At 43.9% G+C, this 19,612-nt stretch overlaps 1 protein-coding gene across 1 annotated transcript in view; it reads right to left on the reverse strand.

The window, feature by feature from the left end:
* Positions 1–1,538: 1,538 nt before the first annotated feature.
* b3glt (Beta-1,3-glucosyltransferase) overlaps positions 1,539–19,612 on the reverse strand; it is a gene marked incomplete at its 5' end in the record, with an annotated part of 80,824 nt that continues 62,750 nt past the window's right edge. The window contains 4 exon segments of the mRNA NM_001173800.1: positions 1,539–2,254; positions 3,707–3,851; positions 12,534–12,653; positions 13,289–13,388. Of these exon segments, the coding sequence (NP_001167271.1) occupies positions 2,087–2,254; positions 3,707–3,851; positions 12,534–12,653; positions 13,289–13,388 (533 nt within the window).

Below are 19,612 nucleotides of genomic sequence, written 5' to 3' on the forward strand. Positions count from 1 at the left end.
CCATGGTGTGTAATGAGGATCAACCAGACGCTGCACTTGACACATTTATGAAATTGCTTACGCAGTTACTGATAAGCATGCACCCATTAAGAAAATGCCTGTAAAAACTGGTAAATCCCCATGGATTGATGAGAAATTGAAAAATGTTATGGTTGAGAGGGATGAGGCAAAAGCGATGGCAAATAAGTCTGGCTGCACAACCGATTGGTAAACGTACTGCAAATTGAGAAATCATGTGACTAAACTAAATAAAAATAAGAAACTACACTATGAAACAAAGATATATGAAAAAAAGAATAACAGTAAAAAGCTTTGGAGTTTATTGCTTTACACAACCTGCTATACTGTGGAGATGAGTTACCTGTCTAACAGAACACAAAGAGTGTTCTTTAATTGAAGGCTCTAACATATTCAAGGTAGAATAAGGAATTCCTTACTTTTTTCAATCTTTACTAATGACAATCCACTGGCTTTGAGTAAAGCCTATGTATGCGGATGACTCACCCTATACACGTCAGCTACTACACCTACTGAAATGACTGCAACACTTAAAGAGCTGCGGTTAGTTTCAGAATGGGTGGCAAGGAATAAGTTAGTCCTAAATATTTCAAAAACGAAAAGCATTGTATTTGGGACAAATCATTCACTGAACCATAAACCTCAACTATATCTTGTAATAAATAATGTGGAAATTTAGCAATGTATTTGTGAGAGGTATTGACATGTTGAAAGCACAGAGCTGTCTGTTTAAATGACTAGCACAGATGGAGTATACATCACGAGGCGAAGGCTCCATCTGCTGGACGTGCCAGGTCTCGACGGGCTCTCCGGCCAGGACTAATTGGGGCTGATTGGGAGTTGGTGAGTAATCAAGGGCTGATTGCTCACCAGCTGTACAAGTCCCATAAGACTGCCAGAAGGGCAGCACATGGGAGAGAGCGCGTGGGGGATGGTTGCAGAGGTAACAGGAGTGAGTTCAGTTTTGATACCCACTAACTAATTTTGCCATAATAAATACAAATACAAGAGGCCACTCTATTCTTGGTGAATGACTCAATCTTGACTTTACACCATATAAAGCAGGTGTCAAACTCATTCCGTGGAGGGCCGAATGTCCGCTGGTTTTCCCTCCTCCCTTGTAGTTGATTGATGAATTAAGTTCACTAATTAGTAAGGTCCCCACACCTGGTTGTCTAGGGCTTAATTGAAAAGGAAAAAACAAAAACTTGCAGACACTAGGACCTCCATGGAAGGAGTTAATTTAACCACATCCCTGTACTGATAAGCCTTCCATAAATAAAGTTACAAGTTAAAACTGATCATTCATGAAGTAATGAGGAAAGCTAGTGTGTCATGACAGACACGTGCCCCCCCCAAGCCCAGCGCAAGGCCCTTTGCTTTCAAAGTTATCATCAACAAAACATCTGGACACATTTCTCTAAGATTCTATTTAAAATTCCATTAAACAGTACTTGTTTTGTGTGTGATATTTACAGTCTGAATTAATCCTGAAACCAAATGGCAGAAATAAAACTCCATTAAGACAGCACAAACACGTTTTTATAAAAATAGTACACATTGTACATCATGTAGCAATAATATTGAGATATGTCCTTAAGAAAAAAATGAGTTTCTTTGTTCAATTTGGCAAGAAATGGATCATATTATAAATATACACAGACAAGATCCAAACACACACTGACAACCTCAACATGCAAATCTATTGAAACTGTGGCCGGGATTCAATACAATACTGCGCGCTAGACAGCCGACAATGTGTCTTCTAAAGGTGTTTTCCCCGAAGTTTGCGGAGATGGCATTCATGGTAAATGTTGAGCATGTTGGCCCAAGCGTAAATTACCTTTGAAAGTCCATAGTAGTGGGCTGCTCTAACGTGCCTGGCCTCAGTCATGAATAAGTTCCCAAACACACAGTCATGGACATAGACTTGCATGAACCTTCCAAATTATATCTCCGCAAGATTAACAATATAGAAAACATTTACACCGACGGAGGAAACATGCTGACAATTTGTTTGTCCATGACTCCACACACACACACACTAAGACTGATACTGTCTGAGTGACTATAATTCTTCCTTGGTGCTTTGGTTTAGTCCGTGTGGGCTTGTTGACCTCGACTCATCCTTTAGCCACCTGTTGAAGACTGCGATGGGGTCGATGTTCCAGTGTTTGTGGAAGGAGATGGGCACCTGGTGGGCTAGGAAGTCTCTGGAGTAGTCTTCAGGTCGAGCCTGAAGGGACATAACAATTATTATACCTGCCTCCCTTACCTTGTCCATAGACCGCTTACAGGGCAAGAAAACAAATATGCCATTTAGTAATTTGAGTGAACAATTCCTTTCAACACCTTCCATTTCTGTCAGCCACAGGAGACTGCACTGGAGACTGCTGTAATTGCTACTCTTAAACAGGGTTAATAAATACACTGGTACAATCAGAGACAACCAGTCCCCCAGGGGATGAGGAGAAAGTGAGGAGGAAACTAAGGAGGGATATTGGCTATTGGATACCAAAGACTAGTGTGTCTTTGTAACCTGAGCCTTGCTACAAACAACCATTGTTGAACTGGGAAATTGACGTACTGTGATTTTTTTTTAGTTTTGGGTAAAGAATATTAGGTCTTAGGTAACTTATTAGCGAAGGGTAATTGGTTTTGTATTTATTATGGATCCCTATTAGCTGTTGCCAAGGCAGCAGCTACTCTTCCTGGGGTCCAGCAAGCATTTAAAACATTACAATACATTCACAACACACTGTCTGCCCTCAGGCCCCTACTCCACCACTTCCACATATCTAAAGTACAAAATCCATGTGTATGTGTGTGTATGTTATCATGTGTGAGTATGCATGTGCCTATGTTTGTGTTGCTTCACAGTCCCCGCTGTTCCATAAGGTATATTTCTATCTGTTTTTAAAATTGTACTGCTTGATGTGGAATAGAGTTCCATGTAGTCATGGCTCTATGTAGTACTTGTGCGCAACTGTAGTTGGTATTAGGTAAGGGTAATGGATAAACATTTATAAGGTAATGGCTCTCTCCCAAAGTGCAGTTTTGATCATCCAAACTTCTTCGCTATGTCGTGCAGTGGATGTGCGCCACTGTACGACATAACAGCTGATACATCTTTAGGATTTGCTATCTGAAGGGTGTTCTCACTTACCACTTGTATAAATTAAGTTACATTTCTTTTGATTTGAATTTGTCTTTTCAAAATAGATGATAGCAGAAAGTGCTTATTTGTCATCTGCAATAATCTGTTCTAGTAGGTCTACAATATGGTTAATAAAATCGGATACCTAGAAAGTGTCATTTAAGGTGTTGAAAATGTTAGATAACATGCTGTGTAAAAAGATATCCCAATTGCTTCATCTTTTCTACAGTGCATGCCAGAACACAGCGTTCCTATTGGCGTGGAATCTCCTTTGTAGCAGGGTTCACACAGCACAGACACTTCTGACATGCTAGACTTTTGTTTGGGAAGATTTGCTGTTGTCAGGAAATCACAAGTGCAGTAAATCGGCTATTGTTGACCCTGCCACACTGAGCGACTCTAGAGCTCTCATTTTTCATATACGATCATGAATGAACAATCATGAAAATAGTATGTGACATGAATCATGCCAATAAAATTCCAAACTGTAGGTTCCTGGCATAAGGGTAATGGGTAAGGCCAGTGTTTTACCTGGTGGAAGAGGGAGCTATGTGTGACAGGGAGCCCCAGAGCATTGAGACACATCCCCAGCACCATGTCATCAGGGGCGTCATTACTGTAACACTTGCAGTCACTGGCCAGGAGCCTCACCACCGCAGCCCTACTGAACACCATCCTGACAGGACACAAAACACACACATTAGCTTGTGTGTGTTGATCATTCTGGCACAGAAAATGATTGAGCACCTAGGTGGAGAATCCAATCAATTATTATTATTATTATTAACACACACATCAACATCACTACTCTGACCAACACAATTGAGGGAAAACAAGGTGGATTGACAATTTAGACGCATTCCAGCTATTTGTTTTTGGTTGAAAAACAATATCACATGTACAAATACAGTAATGTACACACAGGTAAACAAATGTGTTTTGAGCAAAATTGTGGTTTTTTAGACACAAGTGCAAAATTCATGGAGTAGGCCATTAAAGGTCTGGTGGTGCGCTCTGACGTCATAGGCCAAACGACAAAACAAACTCACTTAAAAAGTCAGCAAACTCTCCATGTGGTCCACGATCAGTCTGCTAATCAAACCCTGTCCACCTTAAATCACTTTCAGGAGAAAACAACTCAAGCAAAAATACTTGCTTGAGGAACAAAATAGGAGCAATAGAGAACAAAAGAGGAAAAACCCCCCCACCTCCATTTGTGCCATGTCAGAGGACACGTGGACCACCTATAGAGATGTGCCTTTTGTTAAGAACTAGGTGATAAAGGAGTTGAAAAGGAGACTGGAGTAGGACTTTAAAGGTTTATGTTGAATATTTCCAGTGAAGAGCGACCCTTTGCATGGTAGTCAGGTAATATCACATGTACTGTACACACACAGATCCCACAAATATTTATGAATGAATGGCCTGATTGCAACGAAGACGCCGAACCTGCAAATTACCTGCAGGTTGCCGCTGGATTTATTGACACGCTACTAAACGGGAGATTACACGTAGCTCTGAGCTAAAATAACTATTTTTGCAACAAAAAATCTGCACAATAAAACTACTAGACCAGCTGATCTGACACTGTTATTGTGTCAAACCAGCTTAATACTAGACAGCAGAAATGGCATGGGAAATGGTCATTGTCTGCCTTCACTACTTCCGCCCCAATGAAAAAACATCTTATTAAGAACAATGAAATCGAAATATGAAAAAGATAAATGGAAGAATGTGACATATTACAACTGAAATAACATGATTAAACTGGAAATGTAACCCATGTCAATAACTTGGAGAAAAGAAAGTTATTAAAAAAACAAATTAGCCTACCACATTGTAAATTAAAGTGATATTGATTGCAGCAATGACTGTGATAATTTTTTAAAATATAATTATAAAACCTAACACTTTGCATCTGTTTCTTTGGATAAAGACTTCCAAATAACACGAAATCACTCTCCCTACTACATTTTTTCCATATTCTGAAGTTTCTTCAATAAAGTAGGCTACCATATGCCACGTTAGGCCTTCTGGCCTAATTACTATGTTGTACAGTAGCCCTGTACTAAATTATAAAGGTTCACTATTGAGTCTTATCACGTTGTTCTACTAATAGCTTAAATAAATCATTTACATTTACATTACATTTAAGTCATTTAGCAGATGCTCTTATCCAGAGCGACTTACAAATTGGTGCATTCACCTTATGATATCCAGTGGAACAACCACTTTACAATAGTGCATCTAAATCTTTTAGGGGGGGGGGGGGGTTAGAAGGATTACTTTATCCTATCCTAGGTATTCCTTAAAGAGGTGGGGTTTCAGGTGTCTCCGGAAGGTGGTGATTGACTCCGCTGTCCTGGCGTCGTGAGGGAGCTTGTTCCACCATTGGGGTGCCAGAGCAGCGAACAGTTTTGACTGGGCTGAGCGGGAACTGTGCTTCCTCAGAGGTAGGGGGGCCAGCAGGCCAGTGGTGGATGAATGCAGTGCCCTTGTTTGGGTGTAGGGCCTGATCAGAGCCTGAAGGTATGGAGGTGCCGTTCCCTTCACAGCTCCGTAGGCAATCACCATGGTCTTGTAGCGGATGCGAGCTTCAACTGGAAGCCAGTGGAGAGAGCGGAGGAGCGGGGTGACGTGAGAGAACTTGGGAGGGTTGAACACCAGACGGGCTGCGGCGTTCTGGATGAGTTGTAGGGGTTTAATGGCACAGGCAGGGAGCCCAGCCAACAGCGAGTTGCAGTAATCCAGACGGGAGATGACAAGTGCCTGGATTAGGACCTGCGCCGCTTCCTGTGTGAGGCAGGGTCGTACTCTGCGAATGTTGTAGAGCATGAACCTACAGGATCGGGTCACCGCCTTGATGTTAGTGGAGAACGACAGGGTGTTGTCCAGGATCACGCCAAGGTTCTTAGCACTCTGGGAGGAGGACACAAGGGAGTTGTCAACCGTGATGGCGAGATCATGGAACGGGCAGTCCTTCCCCGGGAGGAAGAGCAGCTCCGTCTTGCCGAGGTTCAGCTTGAGCTGGTGATCCGTCATCCACACTGATATGTCTGACAGACATGCAGAGATGCGATTCGCCGCCTGGTTATCAGAAGGGGGAAAGGAGAAGATTAATTGTGTGTCGTCTGCATAGCAATGATAGGAGAGACCGTGTGAGGATATGACAGAGCCAAGTGACTTGGTGTATAGCGAGAATAGGAGAGGGCCTAGAACAGAGCCCTGGGGTCACCAGTGGTGAGAGCGCATGGTGCGGAGACAGATTCTCGCCACGCCACCTGGTAGGAGCGACCTGTCAGGTAGGACGCAATCCAAGCGTGGGCCGCGCCGGAGATGCCCAACTCGGAGAGGGTGGAGAGGAGGATCTGATGGTTCACAGTATCAAAGGCAGCAGATAGGTCTAGAAGGATGAGAGCAGAGGAGAGATAGTTAGCTTTAGCAGTGCGGAGAGCCTCCGTGACACAGAGAAGAGCAGTCTCAGTTGAATGCCAAGTCTTGAAACCTGACTGATTAGGATCAAGAAGGTCATTCTGAGAGAGATAGCAGGAGAGCTGGCCAAGGACGGCACGTTCAAGAGTTTTGGAGAGAAAAGAAAGAAGGGATACTGGTCTGTAGTTGTTGACATCGGAGGGATCGAGTGTAGGTTTTTTCAGAAGGGGTGCAACTCTCGCTCTCTTGAAGACGGAAGGGACGTAGCCAGCAGTCAAGGATGAGTTGATGAGCGAGGTGAGGAAGGGGAGAAGGTCTCCGGAAATGGTCTGGAGAAGAGAGGAGGGGATAGGGTCAAGTGGGCAGGTTGTTGGGCGGCCGGCCGTCACAAGATGCGAGATTTCATCTGGAGAGAGAGGGGAGAAAGAGGTCAAAGCACAGGGTAGGGCAGTGTGAGCAGGACCAGCGGTGTCGTTTGACTTAGCAAACGAGGATCGGATATCGTCAACCTTCTTTTCAAAATGGTTGACGAAGTCATCCGCAGAGAGGGAGGAGGGGGGGGAGGGGGAGGAGGATTCAGGAGGGAGGAGAAGGTAGCAAAGAGCTTCCTAGGGTTAGAGGCAGATGCTTGGAATTTAGAGTGGTAGAAAGTGGCTTTAGCAGCAGAGACAGAAGAGGAGAATGTAGAGAGGAGTGAGTGAAAGGATGCCAGGTCCGCAGGGAGGCGAGTTTTCCTCCATTTCCGCTCGGCTGCCCGGAGCCTTGTTCTGTGAGCTCGTAGTGAGTCGTCGAGCCACGGAGCAGGAGGGGAGGACCGAGCCGGCCTGGAGGATAGGGGACAGAGAAAATCAAAAGATGCAGAAAGGGAGGAGAGGAGGGTTGAGGAGGCAGAATCAGGAGATAGGTTGGAGAAGGTTTGAGCAGAGGGAAGAGATGATAGGATGGAAGAGGAGAGAGTAGCGGGAGAGAGAGAGCGAAGGTTGGGACGGCGCAATACCATCCGAGTAGGGGCAGAGTGAGAAGTGTTGGATGAGAGCAAGAGGGAAAAGGATACAAGGTAGTGGTCGGAGATTTGGAGGGGAGTTGCAATGAGATTAGTGGAAGAACAGCATCTAGTAAAGATGAGGTCAAGCGTATTGCCTGCCTTGTGAGTAGGGGGGGAAGGTGAGAGGGTGAGGTCAAAAGAGGAGGAGTGGAAAGAAGGAGGCAGAGAGGAATGAGTCAAAGGTAGACGTGGGGAGGTTAAAGTCACCCAGAACTGTGAGAGGTGAGCCATCCTCAGGAAAGGAACTTATCAAGGCGTCAAGCTCATTGATGAACTCTCCAAGGGAACCTGGAGGGCGATAAATGATAAGGATGTTAAGCTTGAAAGGGCTGGTAACTGTGACAGCATGGAATTCAAATGAGGAGATAGACAGATGGGTCAGGGGAGAAAGAGAGAATGTCCACTTGGGAGAGATGAGGATTCCAGTGCCACCACCCCGCTGGCTCGATGCTCTAGGGGTATGCGAGAACACGTGGGCAGACGAAGAGAGAGCAGTAGGAGTAGCAGTGTTATCTGTGGTAATCCATGTTTCCGTCAGCGCCAGGAAGTCTAGGGACTGGAGGGTAGCATAGGCTGAGATGAACTCAGCCTTGTTGGCTGCAGACCGGCAGTTCCAGAGGCTGCCGGAGACCTGGAACTCCACGTGGGTCGTGCGCGCTGGGACCACCAGGTTAGAGTGGCAGCGGCCACGCGGTGTGAAGCGTTTGTATGGCCTGTGCAGAGAGGAGAGAACAGGGATAGACAGACACATAGTTGACAAGCTACAGAAGTGTTGTTTCTTGTATTATTGTCTCCTGTGTCTTTAGAGAACTGTTTCACTTTGATATCCTTTTTCTTCTGTCCTGATTTTCTCTTTCTTTTCTTCTGTTAACTAGATATTCTTTGTTGTTCTTCGTTAGCTAGCTAGCTTCATCATTCATTAAATCATCTCCACTATCCTCACAATATTAGAATACAATATTGTTTGATTCAAAATACAACACAATCATGATTTTGTTTCAAATATCATATGTGTAGCCTAAAGTTCAGGAATATTTCCTTTTCCCCTCATGATAAGAAACGGGAATATTCGATTCAGACAAGTAAAATCATTAATGTATTACAAAATCGTCTGAAAAAAAGTCTGCAATCTGTCTTAAGGCGTCCGCATGCTTCCCATTCGAAACATTTTGTGCATTGGACACACCTACTCAGAGTTTTTCCTTTATTTGTACTATTTTCTACATTGTAAAATAATAATGAAGACATCAAAACCATGAAATGACACATATGGAATCATGTAGTAACCAAAAAAAAGTGTTTTTATTTTAGATTTTTCAAAGTAGCCACCCTTTGTCTTCGCATTCTATCAACCAGCTTAATGAGGTAGTCAACCTGGAATACATTTCAATTAACAGGTGTGCCTTGTTAAAAGTTAATTTGGGGAATTTCTTTCCTTCTTAATGCATTTGAGCCAATCAGTTGGGTTTTGACATGGTAGGGGTGATATACAGAAGATAGCCCTATTTGGTAAAAGACCAAGTCCATATGTGACCGACCGCCTTGATCCAGTCTTATGTAGCAAAATTTGAAATGGTGTATTTTACATTGGATAAAAGCAGAGACGTAGAGAGCAATAAAATGGTATATCATACACTGCATTTGAGGAACAATGGGAAAGTAATTCTGCTTTGAAAGTTGATAAACTTGTAACCTCACTTCTGAGAAAATGGCCTTTGAATGTTGTGGTACCAACTGGAGAGCTCTTCTTTGTCTTCACCCATTCAGCATCATTCACACCCTCTTAAGCTTTAGCCCGAACCATCTCTTCAAAGGTTGATCCGAGCATTCTGTACTAACAGCAGCAGTCAAGCACCAAAGTTAACTGGCTAACTTGCTAGCTACTTCCAGACACAAATGAGAGTGAACATTACTCGCCCGAGCAGAGCTGGTTAGGCTGTTTTTATGTTAGAGTGTTGGGGACTGCAACTGGGCTGTCAGATTGTCCGTTCGTAAATTCAGTGTTTCGCTCTCAGAGCGTTTAGAGTGCACACTGGACACTCTGGCCGATGAGTAGGGTTGATCCGTGCATTCCAGACACAAATGAGAGAACACCCCACTCTGACCATTTTACTCACCCTAGCAGAGCTGGTTAGGCTGTTTTCATGTTATCCAGAGCGTTGGTGACTAACTGTGCTGCTGGCAACAATTTAATTACACTTTTCTGGCGACGTTTACTGACACCAGCAATATTCAGACTTGTGGAGGTCTACAATTTTTTTTCTGAGGTCTTGGCTGATTTCTTTAGATTTTCCCATGATGTCAAGCAAAGAGGCACCGAGTTTGAAGGTAGGTCTTGAAATACATCCACAGGTATACCTCCAATTGACTCAAATTATGTCAATTAGCCTATCAGAAGCTTATAAAGCCATGATGTCATTTTCTGGAATTTTCCAAGCTTTTTAAAGGCACAGTCAACTTAGTGTATGTAAACTTCTGACCCACTGGAATTGTGATACAGTGAATTTTAAGTGAAATAATCTGTCTCTAAACAATTGTTGGAAAAATTACTTGTGTCATGCACAAAGTAGATATCCTAACCAACTTGCCCAAAACATAGCTTGTTAACAAGAAATTAGTGTAGTGGTTGAAAAACGAGTTTTATTGACTCCAACCTAAGTGTATGTAAACTTCCAACTTCAACTTATATATATATATTTTTAAACGCGTTAGACAGGATTATCTACACATACTAACCAGCTCAAATAGACAGAAGTGTGCTATATGGCAGACCAATCTGAACTCATCGCTCGGGCATGTCCAGCCCACTCATTATCTCAGCCAATCATGGCTAGCGGGAATGTTGCTCCCTTTTTCTGTGGCTAAACCAACTGGTTTGTAATTTAACAATTTTATTTGTATTAACAGATGGCATACAAGTTTGTTATTAAGACACATGAAAGTTTACATGTTCCAGAAGGCATTTCTTCCAAAAAATGCATTTTGATTTAAAAAAAGATTACGATCAAATGGCTCTCGTGTGAAGTAGTGACCTGTGACATACGCCTAGTTTCCTGAAACAGGTTACATATTATGACAAGAACAGCTCAAATAAGCAAAGAGAAACGACAGTCCATCAATACTTTTAGACATGAAGGTCAGTCAAGAACTTTGAAAGTTTCTTCAAGTGCAGTCGCAACAACCATCAAGCGCTATGATGAAACTGGCTTTCATGAGGACCACCACAGGAAAGAAAGACCCAGAATTACCTCTGCTGCAGAAGATAAGTTCATTAGTGCTACCAGCCTCAGAAATCGGCAATTAACAGCACCTCAGATTGCACCTCAGAGTTCAAGTAACAGACATATCTCAACATCAGCTGTTCAGAGGAGACAGCCTGAATCAGGCCTTCATGGTCGAATTGCTGCAAAGAAACCACCACTAAACGACACCAAAAATGTCCAAATTAATTGCAGATTTCTTTAGTTATTCTAAGAACCGATGCTGGAGATGAGAAGCAGGTACGGGGAGTTGAACATTTAATAAAGAACAGACATCAAACAGGACAGAGACAGCGTCAGAACCGGGTATGCAAAGACAAACAAACATTAATCCTGAAACTGGGAACAGAGCTTGGAACAGACAGATATAGCGGAGGTAATGACACAATGTCCAGGTGAGTCCAATAATCGTTGATGCGCATGACCGGGGGAAGGCAGGTGTGCGTAATGATTGTTGCAGTAGTGCATAATGGTGGGAGCCTGGCACCTTTGAGCGCCAGGGAGGGGGAGCGGGAGAAGGTGTGACAATACCTCCCCTCTAGGGGTGCCACCCTGCGTCCCACCTGGGCGAGCCTGACGGGCCGGCCGAGGCACGGATGCTGGACAAGCCGACTGGGTGTAAAATACCGACGAACCGGCAGAGGCATGGGAGCCTGTCGATCCCGTTGAGGCGTGGGAGCCCGATTATCCAGGCTTAAGAGATCTTATATGTTATAATTATTCCAATTCTTTTCCCCTTAGGAATGGTTGAATGAACCAGAGGTAACCAATTTCTGTTTTTTAGGACTACAAGCTGGCGAGCTCTATAGACAAATAATATTTATTTTACAACAGGCCTACTTGTAACCTATCTTAAACTAAAGCACAAACACGGAGCACAAAGTAAAAAAGACAGTTCGAACAACTTATCCAATGAAAATGCCTCAACAAAAGGAATCTAAACACTACATATTTAAAGAACTGGTTTAGATTTTTAAATATGCCTACAATAATAATAATAATAATGATACACAATAATAATAATAATGATAAATACAAAATTGCATCAAACCTGAATAGCGAGTTGCACACAGTCCATTTGGCCGCACCAATGTTCTTCTCACCTTTGTTCACTACAATATTACAACTTGTACCCACAGAGGACGTTCCACTTGTCGACTACTTTTCACTGTACTCTTTCTCCTCTAACTTTAGTTTTACTTCAATGAAAAAGGCCTCCATCTGCGCAATCAAGAGTAGCCTATAGGCCAAGGCCCCTCTCACTCGCTTGCTCTCTCCTCAGCAGCAGGCGCACGTGATCCGAGACAAAAGTGAGAATATAGGACCCGGACCCGCTCAGGTCCCTGGTCAGATCTCGGAATTTCTGGTCCGTTGGACCCATGAAGACCTCTAGTTGGAGGTACTCGAGGACCGGAGTTGGGAACCACTGCTCTAAAAGTATGGCCTCTGTCTCAATTAACATCAATTGCTGAATCCAAAATGTCTGTGTCAGATGTTAGCTTAGTCCCAAAAGGCACCCTATCCCTTACATAATACACTACTTTGACCAGGGCCATCAAAAGTAGTATATGGTGAAGGGAATAGGGTGCCATTTTGGATGTAGGTGTTGTAAGTGACTCACCCCCCTCCTCCGGTGATGTAGCTGTAGCCTCCCTGGCCCAGTCCGTAGCCGTACCTCTCCCCAAGACACACCGGTTCAGAGGGGTCGTAGCAGCTCAGCAGCATCTGCAGTCTGGGCAGGCTGGGGAGGGTACACATGCATGTACAAACAAACACACACCGAATGCAAACAAACACACATGTGCACACACACACACACACACACACACGCACACACACACACGCACACACACACGCGCACACACACACGTGCACACACACACGTGCACACACACATGTGCACACACACACATATTCTCTCTCTCTTCACACAGGTGTGCACACACAAACAGCGCACACACACACTTACACACACCTGTACATTGGTAGGATATTCCTCATCAAAACCCCCCAATTCTGACACCGCTGCTCTCTACATCCAGTAAATTCCGCACTAAATAAAATATAATACGTTTGCTGACTTTGCCCTCAGGAGGCAGTCCTGACAAGAGTTTTTTCAACTTTTGTACTTTTTTATTTGACTGCTTTTTCACTGCATCAGGGGTTTTGGCATAAGTGTACACACACACATTTTGGACTGAGGAGGAACTATCACTCAGACACACCATCAGCCATTGTGTCTGTTTGTCTGTCTGTCTGTATGTGTGTCTGGCTGCGTGCATGTGTGTGTATGTGTGTCTGGCTGCGTGCATGTGTGTGTGTGTGTGTGTGCGTGCGTGTGTACATATATGTGTGTATGTGTACTGAGAGCTTTACCTGATGAGTGTGTCATCATCCACCACCAGAAGCCATCTCGTCTTTGGCACTGCGTCGCTGACATACCTCTTCAAGATGGCAAACGTCTTCCCACAATGACCTGCAGAACAAAACAAACAGAGTACCATTTCTGTAACTCTAGGATGTAAGGTTGCCCATCATTTGACAGGACATTAAAAGGTCCGGATCTTAATTTGAGATCTAGAATCCTCACTGAAGAACTAGAAGTAAAAATAATTGTGCACATGGATCCCGAGTTAGGATTAAGATTGACTGTGGGATATAACTTTTTTATTTATTTATTTTTTATTTCACCTTTATTTAACCAGGTGGGCCAGTTGAGAACAAGTTCTCATTTACAACTGCAACCTGGCCAAGATAAAGCAAAGCAGTGCGACATAAACAACAACACAAAGTTACACATAAACAAACGTACAGTCAATAACACAATAGAAAAATCTATGTACAGTGTGTGGAAATGTAGAAGAGTAGGGAGGTAAGGCCATAGAGGCGAAATAATTACAATTTAGCATTAATACTGGAGTGATAGATGTGCAGATGATGATGTGCAAGTAGAGATACTGGGGTGCAAAAGAGCAAGAGGATAAGTAACAATATGGGGATGAGGTAGTCGGGTGTGCTATTTACAGATTGGCTGTGTACAGGTACAGTGATCGGAAAGCTGCTCTGACAGCTGATGCTTAAAGTTAGAGAGGGAGATATAAGTCTCTAGCTTCAGTGATTTTTGCAATTCGTTCCAGTCATTGGCAGCAGAGAACTGGAAGGAAAGGTGGCCAAAGTGTTGGCTTTGGGGATGACCAGTGCAATATACCTGCTGGAGTGCGTGCTACAGGTGGGTGTTGCTATGGTGACCAGTGAGCTGAGATAAGGTGGGGCTCTACCTAGCAAAGACTTATAGATGACCTGGAGCCAGTGGGTTTGGCGACGAGTATGTAGTGAGGGCCAGCCAACGAGAGCATACAGGTCGCAATGGTGGGTAGTATATGGGGCTTTGGTGACAAAACGGATGGCACTGTGATAGACTACATCCAGTTTGCTGAGTAGAGTGTTGGAGGCTGTTTTGTAAATGACATCGCCGAAGTCAAGGATCGATAGGATAGTCAGTTTTACGAGGGTATGTTTGGCAGCATGAGTGAAGGAGGATTTGTTGCGAAATAGGAAGCCAATTCTAGATTTAATTTTGGATTTGAGATGCTTAATGTGAGTCTGGAAGAAAGGTTTACAGTCTAACCAGACACCTAGGTATTTGTAGTTGTCCACATATTCTAAGTCAGACCCGTCCAGAGTAGTGATGCTAGTCGGGCAGGAGGGTGCGGGCAGCAATCGGTTGAAGAGCATGCACTTAGTTTTACTAGCATTTAAAAGCAGTTGGAGGCCACAGAAGGAGTGTTGTATGGCGTTGAAGCTCGTTTGGAGGTTTGTTAGCACAGTGTCCAGAGAAGGGACAGATGTATACAGAACGGTGTCGTCAGCGTAGAGGTGGATCAGAGAATCACCGGCAGCAAGAGTGACATCATTGATATATACAGAGAAAAGAGTTGGCCCCAGAATTGAACCCTGTGGCACCCCCATAGAGACTGTCAGGGGTCCAGACAAAAGGCCCTCCAATTTGACACACTGACCTCTATCTGAGAAGTAGTTGGTGAACCAGGCGAGGCAGTCATTTGAGAAACCAAGGCTGTTGAGTCTGCCGATAAGAATGCGGTGATTGACAGAGTTGAAAGCCTTGGCCAGGTCGTTGAAGACGGCTGCACAGTACTGTCTTTTATCGATGGCGGTTATGATATCGTTTAGGACCTTGGGCATGCCTGAGGTGCACCCATGACCAGCTCGGAAACCAGATTGCATAGTGGAGAAGGTAAGGTGGGATTCGAAATGGTGGGATTCGAAATGGTCGGTGAAATGGTCGGTGATCTGTTTGTTAACTTGGCTTTCGAAAATTTTAGAAAGGCAGGGCAGGATGGATATAGGTCTATAACAGTTTGGGTCTAGAGTGACCACCGCAGCTTTCCAATCTTTGGGTATCTCAGATGATATGAAAGAGAGGTCGAATTGGCTAGTAATGGGGTTGCAACAATTTTGGCTGATAATTTTAGAAAGAGAGGGTCCAGATGGTCTAGCCCAGCTGATTTGTAGGGATCCAGATTTTGCAGCGCTTTCAAAACATCAGCGGTCTGGATTTTGGTGAAGGAGGGGGGGGGGGGGGGGGGGGGGGGGGGCTTGGGCAAGTTGCTAAAGGGGGTGCTGAGATGTTGGCCAGGGTAGGGGTAGCCAAGTGGAAAGCATGCCAGCCATAGAAAAATGCTTATTGAAATTATCGATTATCGTAGATTTATAGGTGGTGACAGTGTTTCCTATCCTCAGTGCAGTGGGCAGCTGGGAGGAAGTGCTCTTATTCTCCATGGACTTTACAGTGTCCCAAAACTTATTGGAATTAGTGCTACGGGATGCAAATTTCTGCTTGAAAAAGCTAGCCTTAGCTTTCTTAACTGACTGTGTATATTGGTTCCCGACTTCCCTGAAAAGTCATATATCGCGGGGGCTATTCGATGCTAATGCAGAACGCCACAGGATGTTTTTGTGCTGGTCAAGGGCAGTCAAGTCTGGAGAGAATCAAGGGCTATATCTGTTTTAGTTCTACATTTTTTGAATTTGGCATGCTTATTTAAGGTGGTGAGGAAAGCACTTTTAAAGAGCAACCAGGCATCCTCTACTGACGGGATGAGGTCAATATCCTTCCAGGATTCCTGGGCCAGGTCGATTAGAAAGGCCTGCTCGTTGAAGTGTTTTAGCGTTTGACAGTGATGAGGGGTGGTCGTTTGACCGCAGACCCATTACACATGCAGGCAATGAGGCAGTGATCGCTGAGATCCTGGTTGAAGACAGCAGAGGTGTATTTAGAGGGCAAGTTGGTCAGCATGATATCTCAGAGGGTGCCCATGGTTACAGAGTTAGGGTTGTACCTGGTAGGTTCCTTGATAATTGAGGGCATCTAGCTTAGATTGTAGGATGGCCGGGGGGTGTTAAGCATGTCCCAGTTTAGGTCACCTAACAGTACGAACTCTGAAGATATCAATTCACATATGGTGTCCAGGGCACAGCTGGGGGCTGAAGGGGGTCTATAACAAGCGGCAACGGTGAGAGACTTATTTCTGAAAAGGTGGATTTAGTAGAAGTAGAAGCTCAAATTGTTTGGGCACAGACCTGGATAGTATGACAGAACTCTGCAGGCTATCTCTGCAGTAGAATGCAACTTCATCCCCTTTGGCAGTTCTATCTTGTCGGAAAATGTTATAGTTAGGGATGGACATTTCAGCATTTTTGGTGGCCTTCCTAAGCCAGGATTCAGACACGGCTAGGACATCCGGGTTGGCGGAGTGTGCTAAAGCTGTGAATAAATCAAACTTCGGGAGGAGGCTTCTAATGTTAACCTGTTATGGCTAGGGGGCAGTATTTTCACGGCTGGATAAAAAACGTACCCGATTTAATCTGGTTACCACTCCTACCCAGTAACTAGAATATGCATATACTTATTACATATGGATAGAAAACACCCTAACGTTTCTAAAACTGTTTGAATGGTGTCTGTGAGTATAACAGAACTCATATGGCAGGCCAAAATCTGAGAAGGTTTCATTCAGGAAGTGGCCTGTCTGACAAGGTGTCGTTCTTCTTGTCTCTGTTTATTGAAGAGTGAGGATCTTAGCTGTCCCGTGACACTTCCTACGGCTGCCATAGGGTCTCAGAAGGCGGTAAAAAGCTGAAACGTGGCTTTGCAGGCTCTGGCTGAAAAAAAGTAGCGCGTTTGGGTAGTGGCTGGTTACAGTACTGTGAGACTCAGGCTCGTGCCCGCGTTGACCGAAAGCTTTGTTTACTTTCCTCTGTTTAGCTAAATGGACATTCCCGGTCGGAATATTATCGCTTTTTTACGAGAAAAATTGCATAAAAATGGATTTTAAACAGCGGTTGACATGCTTCGAAGTACGGTAATGGAATATTTCGATTTTTTTTGTCACGAATTGCGCCATGCGCACGACCCTTATTTACCCTTTCAGATAGTGTCTGGAACGCACGAACAAAACGCCGCAATTTGGATATAACGATGGATTATTTTGGACCAAACCAACATTTGTTATTGAAGTAGCAGTCCTGGGAGTGCATTCTGACGAAGACAACAAAAGGTAATCAAACTTTTATAATAGTAAATCTGATTTTGGTGAAGGCTAAACCTGTCGGGTGTCTAAATAGCTAGCCCGTGATGGCTGGGCTATGTACTTAGAATATTGCAAAATGTGCTTTCACCAAAAAGCTATTTTAAAATCGGACATATCGAGTGCATAGAGGAGTTCTGTATCTATAATTCTTAAAATAATTGTTATGCTTTTTGTGAACGTTTATTGTGAGTAATTTAGTAAATTGTTAGCAAATTCCTCCGGAAGTTTGCGGGGGGTATGCTAGTTCTGAACGTCACATGCTAATGTAAAAAGCAGTTTTTTGATATAAATATGAACTTGATTGAACAAAACATGCATGTATTGTATAACATAATGTCCTAGGTGTGTCATCTGATGAAGATCATCAAAGGTTAGTGCTGCATTTAGCTGTCTTCTGGGTTTTTGTGACATTATATGCTAGCTTGAAAAATGGGTGTCTGATTATTTCTGGCTTGGTACTCTGCTGACATAATCTAATGTTTTGCTTTCGCTGTAAAGCCTTTTTGAAATCGGACAGTGTGGTTAGATAAAGGAGAGTCTTGTCTTTAAAATGCTGTGAAATAGTCATATGTTTGAAAAATGGAAGTTTTTGTATTTTTTGAGGAATTTGTAATTCGCGCCACGCCTATCATTGGATATTGGAGCAGGTGTTCCGCTAGCGGAACGTCTAGATGTAAGAGGTTTAACATGCATGAAACCACGACTTTTACAGTTACAGAAGTCAACAAATGAGAGCGCCTGCGGAATGGGAGTGGTGCTGGAGGCTGCAGGGCCTGGGTTGACCTCTACATTACCAGAGGAACAGAGGTGGTGTAGGAACTGGTCATCTAGTGCGTTTGGAACAGAGTAAAAGGAGCAGGTTTCTGGGTGCGGAAGAATAGATTCAAGGCATAATGTACAGACAAGGGTATGGTAGGATGTGTGTACTTCCGGATGCTGGAGTGAATAGTCGTGTTCTTCGCTCCGCGGGTAATATTACATTTCCTTACATTACAACGGAACGATTTGATTAGTGTAATGTTAGCTAGTTAGCTACAGTTAGCTACATAGTGCATCAAGGATAAAGGTGTAGCTAAAGGTGTAGGTGTAACTTTGAGAAACTAACTTTGAGAAACGACAAAGGTTAGCTAGCCAGCTGTATTCGTTCGTTCGCGCCGTTTTCAAAACGGCATCAACATCACAACACCACAGCCACTGCTAGCTAGCCAACTTTACCAACTAGCGGTACTGTAGAAACTAAATACATTACAACGGAATGATTTGATTATGTTAGCTAGCTACATAGTTGTCTTTGCATCAAAGATAAAGGTAAACGCAGCCACTGCTAGCTAGCCAACTCTACCAGCTACCAGCTAGCAGTACTGTATCATTTTTTGTCAATAAGATGTTTGCAACGTAAGCTTTCGAGTTGTGTAGTCCACTTGTGTAGCTAGCAGGACTGACTTTGTGTTAGCTAGCCAACGTTTAATTACTTCTGCGTTATGAAAGGAACTAGACACGGACACGAATGATCCATTGTTAGTTTGTTGTAACCAAGTATTGGTGCTAACCGTGTGTTATTGGATGCTAGCATGCTAGTTAGCTACGGCGTCATAGGACACGGTGCACTGGGTGGGTTTCACGGAAGAATACTGTACCAAGTTACCTAGCTGAATAAACTAAGTTTGAGCCTATTCCTGGAAACATTGAACCACTGTAGCTTACATCAATTATTATTTCTAAGTGGAAGTTGGAATAGTTATATTTGAGTGTTTCAGCGAATGGTTAGTGAGGGAGGCCCTGCTCTCTCGCTTCCCCAGTTGTTTAGTTAATTTCCATTCCAATCTCCTTTGCATTAGCGTAGCCTCTCCTGTAGCCTGTCAACTATGTGTCTGTCTATCCCTGTTCTCTCCTCTCTGCACAGGCCACACAAACGCTTCACACCGCATGGTCAGCCTATGGTCAGCCTATGCTACCACTCTAACCTGGTGGTCCCAGCGCGCACGACCCACGTGGAGTTCCAGGTCTCCGGCAGCCTCTGGAACTGCCGGTCTGCGGCCAACAAGGCAGAGTTCATCTCAGCCTATGCTACCCTCCAGTCCCTCGACTT

This window comes from Salmo salar, chromosome 20 (assembly GCF_965601325.2).
Source record: "Salmo salar chromosome 20, fSalSal1, whole genome shotgun sequence".
In the NCBI taxonomy this organism is placed as follows: Eukaryota; Metazoa; Chordata; class Actinopteri; order Salmoniformes; family Salmonidae; genus Salmo; species Salmo salar.